This window comes from Telopea speciosissima, chromosome 8 (genome assembly GCF_018873765.1).
Source record: "Telopea speciosissima isolate NSW1024214 ecotype Mountain lineage chromosome 8, Tspe_v1, whole genome shotgun sequence".
NCBI classification, from domain to species: Eukaryota; Viridiplantae; Streptophyta; class Magnoliopsida; order Proteales; family Proteaceae; genus Telopea; species Telopea speciosissima.
Window position 1 is genome coordinate 33,429,346 of NC_057923.1, and position 13,688 is coordinate 33,443,033.

At 39.5% G+C, this 13,688-nt stretch overlaps 1 protein-coding gene across 1 annotated transcript; it reads right to left on the bottom strand.

The window, feature by feature from the left end:
- Positions 1–8,037: 8,037 nt before the first annotated feature.
- Positions 8,038–11,967, bottom strand: LOC122670460 (cytochrome c oxidase subunit 5b-1, mitochondrial-like). The gene is made up of 6 exons (XM_043867341.1): positions 11,698–11,967; positions 11,461–11,552; positions 11,289–11,339; positions 8,866–8,932; positions 8,596–8,675; positions 8,038–8,391 (listed from the first exon to the last, which is right to left on the bottom strand). The coding sequence occupies exons 1-6, from the start codon at positions 11,879–11,881 to the stop codon at positions 8,323–8,325; spliced, it is 543 nt and encodes a 180-aa protein (XP_043723276.1). The 5' UTR covers positions 11,882–11,967; the 3' UTR covers positions 8,038–8,322.
- Positions 11,968–13,688: the final 1,721 nt, after the last annotated feature.

The following is a 13,688-nucleotide window of genomic DNA, read 5'->3' on the forward strand; positions in this document are numbered from 1 at the left end:
TAATATGCACTCGCATTCGTACCCTGACATCAACATATCTAGGCATACCCAATGCGATGACCAAATGATAAGGGTGCCCAGCTCAAACCCTAGTCGTGACTACCATTTTAAGTAAAACTTACGGACACATAGTGCTCAAAAAAGTTTATCGCATGTGATAATATTAAACCGAAATGTATAAAAGGCTCAATACAAAGTAAACCAGACTGAACCAGGTTTGATGGACACATAAATCCAACAATCTCCCACTTGTACATCAAAGCCAATTTCTCATACATTTTAAACTCATGCCCTCCATGTGTTTTTCAAACACTCCAGGAGACAAACCCTTTGTCATGGCATCACACAGTTTCAGTAGTGTCCACTTTGGAGATACTCACGTCGCCCTGCTAGATAATCTCTCTGATGAGATGATACTTCCACTGCACATGCTTGTTCCTCTAATGAACCCTAGCCTCCTTAGCTTGTGCAATGGCCCTGCTGTTGTCACATAACAGGGGAATATGGCCTTTGACAAGATCAGGGACTACTCCAGAAATGGTAGGAACTTCCTAACCCAAACACCTTATTAGCCACATTACATGATGCAAGGCGTTCTTAAAAATTGGGATCGGCTGTAGATTTCTGTTTTGCACTCCCTCACACAATGACACCTCCACCCATTAGACTGGTAACGACTCACAATACCTACTGCATAGTAAATGTCCGACCTCATACACAACATAGCATACATAAGACTCCCTACTGCAGAGGCATAGGGAATCTTCCTCATCTCTTCAATGTCCGCCTGAAACTTTTCAATCCTCTCTTCAAACCCTTCTGGCATCCACCTCTGTTCACCCTCATCCTTTGACCTCACAACCCAAATGAATTGTACCCTGCAGCCTCGAGCCCCATAACAGTCTCAAGCAACTGAGAACCAGTGAAACGGACCACGCTCCCGAACCTCACATAAAGCACCGAATAGGGTTTCTTTGAATTTTTGAAGAAGTTGAAGTTTAAGCGGTAGGGTGATGATGAATTTCTGAATTTTCTTGAACAATAGAATGTGAGATCACTCAGCTGCTCTTCGAGTAGAGAAATTTTCTTTCTTTTTATTCTTAACCTCCTTGTTGGAGCCATGTTTAGTGGAAAATGCATTAAGGTTTTGATTTGCATTGTGAACTTTTAACATGGGAATGCTTTCTGTTTCCATTGTTCACGTTTCTTCTGTTTGTATGACGTGGTCGAGGTCGTTTTGAGTATCCCTCAGCTTCCCCATTGCTTTCCGTTCTATCTGAGATGGAATTCAATGAAAAGATAATGAAAGTGAAAGTAGGTTTTTTCTAGAAACTTATTGATTTGTGGAAGATGAGTTGCAAGTTTTTTCAAACCCAAAACAATTTGGGGAAGATGAGGGTATTTTGGTCAACTAAAACACAATTTTAATGTTTAATGTTTACAGTTAATGGACTAGATGTTTTTGTTAATTAGTTTGGAAAGTAGGGGAGTTACATGAAATTTTCTAAACTTCACAGGTGAATGTGTAATTAAGGAAAACCTTAGGGGAGGTAAGTGAAATTTTCTCAGAATAAAAAGACAACTGCTTGCTCAATTTTTTTCTGATGAAAGAGAAAATATATTACTAGGAAGAAAAAGAGGTCTTTTTAGGGGGGGTAGAAAAGAAGGCTATTCATTCATGTGCGCCCAACGCCAAACAAAAGAAAACAAAATACACAAGACAGAAAGAGAGTATGATAAACACAAGGTATGGATATATGGTATCCAAAACCAATGAGTGGAAATTAACCCGGTCTCACATGCCATTGGCTGGGTCATCCAGGCTAGGGGATGGTTTACAACCACCTCCCTAGAGAAAAAGCTGTAGATTTAGCTAAAATTAAGCGCATGCACATATGTGCCAAAAGAGGGGGGGCCATATGTGCCGAGCAGACCAACGCCAAGCTGCCCATGCAAGCCGATACACTACCACAACCTACTTTCAAACAGACTTGCTGGATCGACAAAGGTCTACTGGATCGACGAGTGGAGCTTCGATTGACAACAAAAAGGCCACCAGAAACACTGCCACAGCCTACTTTTGAACAGATCTGCTAGGATTTGCTGGATTGGCAAGTGGAGCTTCGTCCGGCAATAGGAGAAGTATGGTGAAGGTTGAACAGCGGCTGGAGCATCGGAGCCGACGATAACCTCAGTGCCATCAGCACTTGGATCGATCTCACCTGCAAATATACAAACAAAGAAAATGGAAAAACCTCTTGTTTGGGAGCCCCTTGGCACGATGGCTAAAAACCACAACCAGCCATAGAACTGAGGCTGGATAGGACAGAATGGGGAGCTTCAAGGACGGTGAAGTAGGGTGGAAGGCGAGGCGGTGATGATTCGTGAAAGGGGGTGGGTTCGTCGTCATCACCTCCGACATTGTCACTGGCGGTTCAAAGGATAATGGTGGACGGAGCAGAGAATGAGAGAAGTATTACATGCACAAACGACAGAGAAATTAAACGCACAAATGGCGGAGAAATAACATGCACAAACACGGAGAAAATCTTAACACAGGGGTAGAGAAACCCTAGAGAAGGGGTTTCGTTCGAGAAACCAGGAGCTCGTACGATGACTTCTATCCAAAGGGGTTTCTTTCGAGAAACCAGGAGCACATCTGCTTTGAGATGTGGGCAAAAAATGATTGCCAAGCTCCAAGCCACCGATGAAACATAGCAGCAGCAAAGGGGATGTGAAGAATACGGCAGAATTTAGATGGGGTGGGGTTATTACAAACCTACGATTAAAAGAAACACAGTAGAATCAAACAAAGGATGGGATCCGCCGGAAGTTGCAACAGCATTTCTCATAAGCCACCCGTTAAACCCAATCAATTCATGAAGCTGAATCAGGAACTTCAATGGCTCCACCATCGCCGATCTAAGAAAAAGAGGTTATAGCTTGTCCATGAGTAGTTATTGTACAATTGTCCAAAATAGCCTTGGAGGCCAAAAATATAACCATAGTATATAGGTTAGGGTCAAGATTCCAACAAAACTTAACAGTAGTAAAGTTTATGGTTAGATCAACTATTTGAACAAAAAAGCTGACTGTATGCCAAGGCCAAAAAGTATTATCAGTTGGCGGTAAGAGAGCGCACAAATCCTTGTTGCTGCACAAAATTTCTTGGGGCTTAACCATCAATCTTCCAGCTTGATGCAACCCTTGTGAGATCCCAAAAAGTTCTTCCTCCATGTTATCATTTGATTTGAGATGACTTGCAGCTATGAAAATACAATGCCCATTTAACAAAATGCAAAAAGCCCAACCTGTTAACTTTAGGTGTGGGTTATATACCCCTGCACAAACTAAAACGGGAGATTGAAATTATGGTTAGAAACATGTAATATATCATTGAAGGGGGGATAGTGATCAGAGATACCGCTAAAATGGGTGCAGGGGGTGGAGGTGTAATGTTCAGCTCTGAGAACCACTTAGATACAACCTGACATATCACTCGAGGATCAGCCTTAGCTAATCCTTTAACAACCTTGTTTCTGATATACTAGACATAATAACAAGTAATAGTAAAAACAGAGAAGAACCAAATGTAAGATTGTTTATCAAACACTTTAGAGAAGAGGAAAGAGACACAAAGATGGGTCAAGGTGGGACTAGAGAGATACACTTAGTCCAATCACATGATAAGAAAAGGTGCCAAATGGATTCATCACAAGAACCACACAGAACACAAGTAGGCTCAACCGATATCCATTTCGAGAGAGTTGTTTTAACTGGAAATCCTGCATTTAAAACATGCCAAAAAAAAACATTCAAATTTTGGATAAATATTGAGCTTTCAAAAAAAATCGCCACCATGTTGAGAGGATGGGGCTTGATTGACAAGGTGAGTATATAAATTTTGCGGCCAGCTGAATAGAAAACAGACCATTCTTAGATAAGGAGCATCTCCATTGATCCTCAAATCCTAAAATAGAAATCTTTAGTATTTCATCAACAAAAGCTTCTGGTAAAAAACTGGTGAGAATGTTAAAGTCCCATGTAGAATGGTGAATTGTATCCCTAACAAGGTGAATATCATTAGAGCTATGAATCATGGGTGGGATGGACAGTCCAAGGATTGATGGAATCCAAGGGTCAAAACAAAAGTTGGTTTTATCCCCTTTGCCTATTTTAACAAAAAAAACATTTGTTTGAGGATAGGAATGATTGCAACAATGCTGTTCGAGCCCCATGACCCTTTTTTGGATAGAATCTTAGGGTCAAATAAAGAGGTATTGTGGAAGTATCTATCCTAAATGGATTTGGCCCAGAGGGAAGAATCCTCAGTTAAGAGGCACCATCCCAATTTTAAGATTAGAGCTTTGTTTGCATAATCCTAACCCTCCAGTCTTGGAGGGGCCACAAACTCTATCCCATCCTATTAAATGAAGTTTTTTTTAAGGCCATAATCACCATTCCAAAATTGAAGACAAAAGGAGTCTAGGGTTTTGCATATTTTTGTTGGAAACAAAAAACAATACATTAGGTAAGAGGGGATAGAAGCTAAGACTAATTGAATTAAAACCTTTCTACCAGCATATGAAAGGAAATTAGATTTCCAAGTAGAAAGCTTAGAACTTACTCTTTTCACAATATTATCAAGGTCCTTTACCTTTGAGTGGGGATGACAGAGTTTGGTGCCCAAGTAAATTGATTCTTTTGACATTTCTGAAATTTTAAGAAGGGAACAAAGTCTTCTTCTCTTGGAAACATCCACATTTTCGCTGAAAAATATTTCAATCTTGGAATAATTGATTTCTTGGCTAGACAAGTCAAAGAATAGGTCAAATATGGATTTAATGGTAAGAATATCTTCTTTAGTTGCTCTGTAGAATACGAATGTATCTGCAAACAAAAGGAGGGATATCTCAGGTGCATGCCAGGCTATTTTGATGCCTTTGAACATTCCCAGGTCTCGGTAAGCAGCAAGAAGTCTGGAAGAGCTTCCATAGCGAGGATAAAAAGATACGGGCTTAGAGGGTACCTTTGTCTAATTCCTCTAGAGGGTTTAAAGAGGCCGAAAGGACTACCATCAACTTTAATGGAAAAGGATGTGGTTGACATTAGGTTGTGGATAAGAGAAATCCAATTATCAAGGAAATCCAGAAATCTGAAAGGGTTAAAAATTAGAGCCCATTCTAGTCTATCATAAGCCTTAGCCATATCAATCTTGATAGCAACGAACCCCATTGTCCCTTTCTTGTGCTGGAGATAATGGAAGATCTCTTGAGCAATAATAATGTTATCAGCAATTTGCCGACCTGGAATGAAAGCGGCCTGAAAGGGTAATATAAAAGATAGGAGGAGTCTTTTAAGTCTATGGGTCAGAAGTTTTGCAATAATCTTGTAGGATACATTACAAAGGCTTATAGGCTTAAAATCTGAGACATAGGAACGTCTTCCTTTTTAGAGATCATACAGAGAAGAGTGATTACACCCAGGAGGAAGGGACCAAGAAGTAAAGAAATTATTCACAAACATAAAAACATCAGCATAAACAATATCCCAAAACTTGTGATAGAAGCAAGCCTGAAAGCCATCAGATCTAGGGGCTTTAGAAGCTCCAATAGAGAAGTTACAACTTTGATTTCCTCCAAACTAGGAGCAAAGGAGATGGTCTTTGCCAAAGAAGGATCAATACACTTATCAAACAGGCATTCAATAAAACTAGAGTCCAAGGGGGGAAGAGGAACAAAAAATGCCTGAAAGATGATCAATGAAAATATGTTCAATACCTCTAGGATCCTCAACCTTAATACTAGAATCATCAAGGAGACGTTTCCTAAGGTTAGACTTGTTTTTTTTTTTTTATGGTAAAGAAGGAAAATTTATTTAAATGTAAAGATTTATATCATCTGTTACATTTCCGTTATAACAGAACCTACGTGCTGCTTGAGCTAACTGATGAGCAATATAGATCTCATGTCAATCTTTTTTATTATTACAACATTCTGAAAATTAAGTAGATCTGCCTTGATGTCAAAGAGCAGAGAAAAAAGTGTCCATGGCCATGGGTAGTCCTGTTGATTTGCTATCCACCGCACCAGTTCGAGACAGTCAGTCCAGATTTCTATGCTTCTACTTCCCAGTGATAATGCACTTTTGATGCCTTGTTGGAGTCCCTTGGTTTCTGCTTCTGATGCTGTACCTATGCAACCAAAATCCATAATTGCAGTTATAAGAGTATGATTATGAAAAACTGCTACTCCTCATCCACCAATTGCAGTGGTTGGGTCAAAACTGCCATCAGTGATGATAATGTATTTGTCAGTGGTTGGTAGCTGCAGATAGTAGGCAAGTGTGGGTGGTGTGTATTGGACTTCAGTGATGATGTCCTTCGGGTATGAGTCATTAAAAATTTTCAAATCCTTTTCCCATCTCCGGATGTTCTTTATGATGCCAATAGGATCCAATCTTGTTTTTTGGAAAAGTAAGTGGTTCCTAGCCTGCCATATAAAGTAATCAATGATGCAAGCGACCAGTAGAATTGTGGTTTTCTGCACTTTTGTTATCCCCATTGTTGTGCAAATGGTATTGAATAGCGTTTTTAGGTCCTGGAATTGTAAGGACTCAGTGTGTAGTCCAAGGGACCCTACAGCCCAGATTCTCTTTGAGACATCACAAGACAACAAGATATGCCAAGTTGTTTCCTCCTTCTGATGGCAAAGAGGGCAGAGTGTATCCGTCTGAATAAAACCTTGAAGTTTAACCTTTGTCGGCAAGGCATTGTGTAGTGCTTTCCAGGCGAATAGTTTGAACTTGGGGTGGGTCTTCAGATTCCAAATTGTTTTCCATTTCGCCTGTGTATCTCGTCTTGTTGGAGTTAGACGAGATGCAACCAGCTTGGTATTGAATTGCCCGATTTTATGAGACTTGTTGATGGCATGATAATACCTAGGATTCCTGCCCCCATCTCTGATGTATGAATGTTTGGGATTTCCCCCAAACTGCTTGTTCAATTGATTAGTATCTTTGCCCGTCAAGTATAGTTTACGAGTTCCATTCTGTTTTCACCTTGTGCCTTAAAACACTCCTTCCCCCAACCCCAGCCCTAGTTGAAGACTCCAGGAAAAACACTCATCAATAATCTCCTTATTTCCTCTAATTTGTCTCAAAAAAGAGAAAAAAAAATAATAATTTTCAGCAGAAACCCTTTTAGCCTATACCATTTGGCAAGCTCGAGATTCCCCCCTTGAGAAAGTCATTCCGTAATTTTATCTGCTCCATTTCCTGCCGGTTCCATTTCCCCAAGTTCCTCTAATAGAGGGGGGAGGGGGGAACCTACCCGGGCAATGTGTTCGGGCAGGGGTAGGATGGTACCCTCTATTAGAGGAACCCAAGAAATGGAGCAGATAAAGGTCCGTTTCAATCCTTGATTTTACCCAACCGTTGGATACAAAAGTCGACAGCTCAACCAAGCAACCAATCTAACCCAATGCACCCCCTCTTTGATGATCTACGAGTAAAGATTAAAAATATATGTATGCCTTGCTTTGCAGACTCAACCATTGGGATCACTGATGCAGAATTTAATTATAAGTGATGAAAGCTCTAAGTGATATGTTAGCATTGTTGGGTGCAAGTGTTACCCTCCAACAAGCCTAGGTTGGATCGAGACAATGACAGTGGGGCTAGCATCTTGAGACCAGAAATTCCATCTTGAGGCCGAAAGGACTAACATCAACTTCAGCAATGGTGTCATATCTTCTGCCTGCTCCCATTGCAGTCTAACTTATTACTAAATTGTAATGGGCTCCAAAATTAACTGTAAGACTGGCTATGGATTGAGTTTTAAATGTTTTTTGGATACTTATAAAAACTTAGTTAATTTCCGTACTATGGACCTATGGTGTGCTAGCAAGAATTTTGTGTGCCCAGCATAGTGTTGCTAAGCAAGTGGTAGTTAGTAGTGTTGTAGGTCGTATGCTACTTTTATAGATATCAGGAACCCGGATTGTATAACGAACTCTCTTTAAATTGACATCGAAAAAAAAAAAAAATTTGTACGTTCCCTTATATTGACAGGGAAGAGGTTTAAATGAAGCAAAATGTAACCATCAATTATTTGATGATGCATCTCATATATGAGGGCTAAAAAACCTAAACCTCCAATGGGTTATCAAGACATGAAACCAAAATTAACATGGTCGGTCTAGTGCAAGGGGACCTAAAGATCCACCTAAACAAACCACAGAACCGTTTGTAACTACAATGTATGACAGAAACCATCTCAGCATCTCACCAGATGTTATTCTGGCAGGAAAGTTCCACACTGTATCAATGATGATGATCGCCATCATCATCTCCGTGTCCATCTGGTGGTCCTCCTGGGCCTACCACTTCCAGCTGTAAATATTAGGAAGAAAAATCAGGACCTTCGGGCCAAAAATAAAAGCAAATTGATTGTATGTGCACATAGTGAGGGGCCAAAACAAAAAAACCATTTCACAACATAGAAGCCCAATTCGGATCAATCAGTCTCATTCCATTTCAAATGAATTGTAAAGCAGTTTTTTTTCTCGTTACTCATTTCATGAAATATACCCTTACCACGAAATATTGAGAACAAACGGGGCACTCATGAGGCTTGCCTTTCTCCAGCCAAAACCAAACAACATCGTGCTCATCCTCTGGAATAAAACATTTATGTTAAAAGTAGGAAGCTATCCAATTCTTCACAAGTAACTTACAAGTACAATTAGCACAAACAGTTGGTTTTTCATGAAACTTTTCCTTTTATGTGGTTTTTACCTCAAATCAAGCAAAGCTTAAAATAAAAAAAAATAAAAAAAAAAAGCACGTACAAATAAAGGCACTTACCGCCTTCACCCCCAGGACATCCAACAATTCTCTTGTCATAGTATGAATTGATAACAGAAGGTGCTTCCTACAAAAGCAAAATAAAATGCCAAGTAAATTGAGATTATAGTACAGGAACCACAGTATCTGCAGATCAATGTCATTGAATACACTGCAAGGGCTCATTACCAAGCATAATAAAAGGTTGGACAAGCATCTGGTTTGATTCCCCTTTAGTGTATACTTTAATTGGTAAATGTATATATATGACCATGTAAGTCTGGTATACAGGGCACGCCCTTTTTATTCAGTACTAACAGAAAAATTCACCATTATATACCCTGTTGTTGAAGTCATGATCATATATAGATTATAACTCAATTTGAAGACTCTGAGGATATTTTCTCAGCCAACAGCAGAAAAGGCTTTCTTTAACTAAACGAAGATGCAGGAATTTCAGAAAATATAATATTGATATACATCAAAGCGACAACTCATCCAATCCAAGATGTTCAAGACATTCAGACATCTGTCACCAAATATCAATCCACTTGATGAAAGTAAGACTCCATAGATTTGCCTTCTACATCTATAGTATCTTTACTTGTTAATTAACTCCCATAGAAGAAATGCAGATAAAAAATACATCATCTTCCTCTTCTGCAGTAAGGGCTACTGTTAAGAATTACGATGGCCATCAAAGGAAAATGAGAGAGGGCGACAGAGATCTTTACCCAAGTAGCAGGGACAACAACAATATGTGAGCATGGGGCACCTATGTTTGGCATCAAGACCTTAATTTGAAGGATTGGTATTTCTTTCCTATAATCTTTACATGACAAAAAGTTTGACATCACCAAAAGCTGACCTCGTTGAACAGAAGACATTGTCTCTCACGCATTCCTCAGTCAAAAGTAGTAAAATGATGCACAAAAGGCACAATGTAAAGTAAAGAGTAAATTGGTCTTTCTTTCCTATAATCTTTACATGACAAAAAGTTTGACATCACCAAAAGCTGACCTCGTTGAACAGAAGACATTGTCTCTCATGCGTTCCTCAGTCAAAAGTAGTAAAATGATGCACAAAAGGCACAATGTAGAGTAAAGAGTAGATATCAGGTTTGATTTATGGCAACGATATTCTATAGTAAACAAATATTTAACCATCGAACCCTTGAAAGAAATGCTCAGAGAAAAGGAACAAGGGGGATGAATATTTCCTGTTTTAGATTTTTTTTCTTCCAAATCTAGAATGAGCAAGACATAAGTATGTTAATCGACAATCTAAAATAGGGGGAGTGTTAATCGGCAATCTAAAATCGGAGGAGCAAAAGGAATTAAAAAAAAAAGGAACAAAAGAACAGAAAAAATTAATAGAACTAAACAAGGAGAGGGGGGGGGCGAAGAAGCTGCATTTACTGAAAATGATTACAGATGCCCCCACAAAACCTCGAATTTCTTTAGCACGCTTTAACTTCACAACCAACAAATCACTTTCTCAAGCCACGATTACCAATGCCTCAAAATTTCAACTATTCTTACATGCTTTCAAAGACTGAACAAATTATTTACTTCTTTCATGGTGGGAAGGGGTAAGTATATCTCAGTTAAATTCTGACACATCCAAGATGTCTTTAATTTCACCAATAAGAATCAGCCCACCTATTCACATATATGGCCAATTTAAGATTTCAGCTCAACCAGTTTTCGAATTAAGCTCAACCAGTTTTCAAATTACGTTCAACCATAAAAAAGTATTAGAATATTCAACTCAGAAACTGAGAGACTTAAAGAGCGGGTAAAGCAGGGAATATAATTTTCAAGAAAGCATGGTGCTTCAACTACATTCACTATTCAGGACGGACCAAATATGTCATGATAAGCTTCATATCCTTCACAAACTAATGCAATACTCTAATTTGATGACGTACATACAATACACAACAGACAACTGCAATGCCTCTAAAGGCGAGTTCAATATCTCCATAAATTTAACGACAATTCATGAGGAAGTATGATACTGGAATCCGAAAGATTTTGGACAGGGAAAAACTTCCAATGCGAAATAAGAAGTTGGCTAGCAATAGAATTGAAATGAAGTAACACAAGAGGTCTATTTGGGGAGACACGTTAAAGATTATACAGTACCAACCTCAGAAGCAATCAGTATGGTGGTAAAACAAAAGCACTCCAGTAATTATAGACAATATTGTTTCAAGAATGAAATCGCTGGAGAGTTGGGTAATAACCAATCAAAGAGAAAAACTGCTTTCCCATTTGGTATCGCTCAAGAAAGGCAATTTCAACAACCATTACACAGGACATAAACAAAAACTGACATAAATTTCTGTCGAATTCTACAGGTTTCCATAGAACATCAATAACCATCTCGATCCAAAATCAGAAATGAACTTATGGTGTAAAAATGTAGATTGTAACACTAACCTTGGTGCCAAAAGGACCAACCGGGTGATCGATTTCGAGAATTTTCCGCCCCTAAAAGAACACACACACACAAACACAAATGATAGCGGTTTCTCAATCGTAAAACTATATCATCTAAAAACTCAATCAAATACTAAAACCATAACAAACAAAAAGAAAAGGAGGTAACAACCTCAAGCTCCGCCTCGAGCTCCTCCCGCTCATGCCCGGTAGCGATAGGCATTACATCTTCTACTCTCTTCTTTTCCTTGGAAATAATATGGTCTACCATGGATTCCACAACAAATTACACATCTCTTCAGAATAAGAATACAAGACTAGTATTCACCCAAAAAGAAAAAAAAAATTAACACAAGAATGGCCGTGAAGATCTAAGACAAACATCACAGGGTTTTGACGATAATGTTACCGGCATCAGATATGGCCTGATTAGAGAAAAGAGGGGCTGTTTTCATGAACGGGGAAGGAGAAGGCGCAGAACTGAGGGCTCGATTTCTTAGGGTTCGCTCTCCGGCGATTACGGAGCGGTTGAAATTCAGAACAGATCGCCATGGCACTAGGGTTTGGAGCTGAGAGGAAGCCCACCTCCACATCCTGAGGAATTGAGGTTAAAAGATGATCTCAGGTCTCCCCACTATTTTCAGAATACTCAAATCGCTCTCGCTGTGTCGACTGTGCGATAAGAGCTCTAATAATCCTTCTGACATATGAGAAATGAAGACAAACTCCTTTGTTTTTTTTGGTAAAGAAAATGAAGACTACTAATCGCTTACAAATGTGGCCTTTTAAGGAATTACGAGCGAAACACAGTTGGATGGGAGAACCTTTCTATTTTGGACTCGTGTGACAATTCCGAATGTTTGTGAGGCACGTCCGATCGCCCGTGGGAGAGTTGATGAGCCTAGGAGGATTCTCCATGGGGAAATGTTCTATGTATGTGTGTGTGTGTGTTTTGGTCCCATTGTGTGCACATGGTCACTGTTACAATGCATGATTTGCATAGCAGCGCTCCAGTTACAGTAGTGGATAAAAATTCCGCTCCCACATGAAGATAATATTTTTTGATAATGAACATAATAGTGGTATCAAAAGGTGGCTTGTACTAGTAGGCCCGACCTAAACCAATCGGTTGAACTCTGAAATTAACTCGACTTTTCACCAAAAATAAAAAATTAACTCGACTGATTAGTAGATATGTCGGATTTAAACACTAATCGATCAAATATCGGACGTTCTTAGTGCAAAGTCATGGCCTGTTGGTCGTCCAGCTGGGACCGATCGAATATTGGACAGATAACTAAGTGATCATTTATGTACCGATTAGTGCGTTTAAACCCATTTTGACCAATTATAGCCATTTTATGACTCGTTCATGAATCATCTATTGTCTAATTAGTCAAATTAGTTCATTTAAATCCCAATTAGCCGATTACTTTGAGCCCAAATATGGATTGGTAACTAACCGAGCAAATGAAAATGTATCCATACCTGGCTTATAACGTCCGATTACCTAAACACGCGAAAATGATTCAGGTCCTTGAATTGGTTGGGACCGTTAAGGCCCGACCGGTCGACATACTTAGGTATCAATGCGGGAATTGTGCTTAAGTCTCAGTTGTTTCTTAGGTTGGCCATTTTTGGCCTGGACTGGCTCAACCAGGTCAGGCTTAGACATATCTTTGACTTTATGGGGCTTGCTAAAAGATGTCAAATGGGACAATTCTGAGTAATCAAGACGGTTTCTTACCGGTTCTGATCCCTAGGGGGTTGAACTGGTCACTAAACAATCCCAAAACTAGGCTCTAGTCCCGTTTAATGATGGGATAATTCGGTTTTGGTTTTAGTTCCTTGATCATTTTTTGGGCACTCAAAGTTTCAAATATATGTATATCTTTGTAATTACGACATAACCGAGTTCCTGCTCTTTTTCAATTCTAGGTCCTGAAAGTCTTAAATATTCAAATATAATTTTTTCTTGGGATATTTTCTTGTACCTATATTATGCAATTACAATAACACCCCTTAGTTTTGGAAAATTCTTAAAAGTTAACACATGCCCCCATTCCATTAGTATAGGACTAACAATTAAAAACAAGGGGTGAACTGACAAAATGCCCTTACAAGAAAAAAAAACTCAGCAACTCATCTTCCACAAATCAATTGGGGAAGATGAGTTGCAGGTAGGGCTGCAACAGGGTCGGGTTGGGCCACGCTTTATAAAACCCTAGCCCAACCCTGAGTACCCTTAGCTGAGCCCAGGCCCGACCTGACCTTGAATCAGGGCCTAAAAAATCCAACCCTGACCCACCCTCAGGGTCGGACTAGGCTAACCCTGATTGGACCTGATCATGGGGAAGGGGAAGGAAATGTATGGACTGGATTGGGTTGGGGAAAAAATTA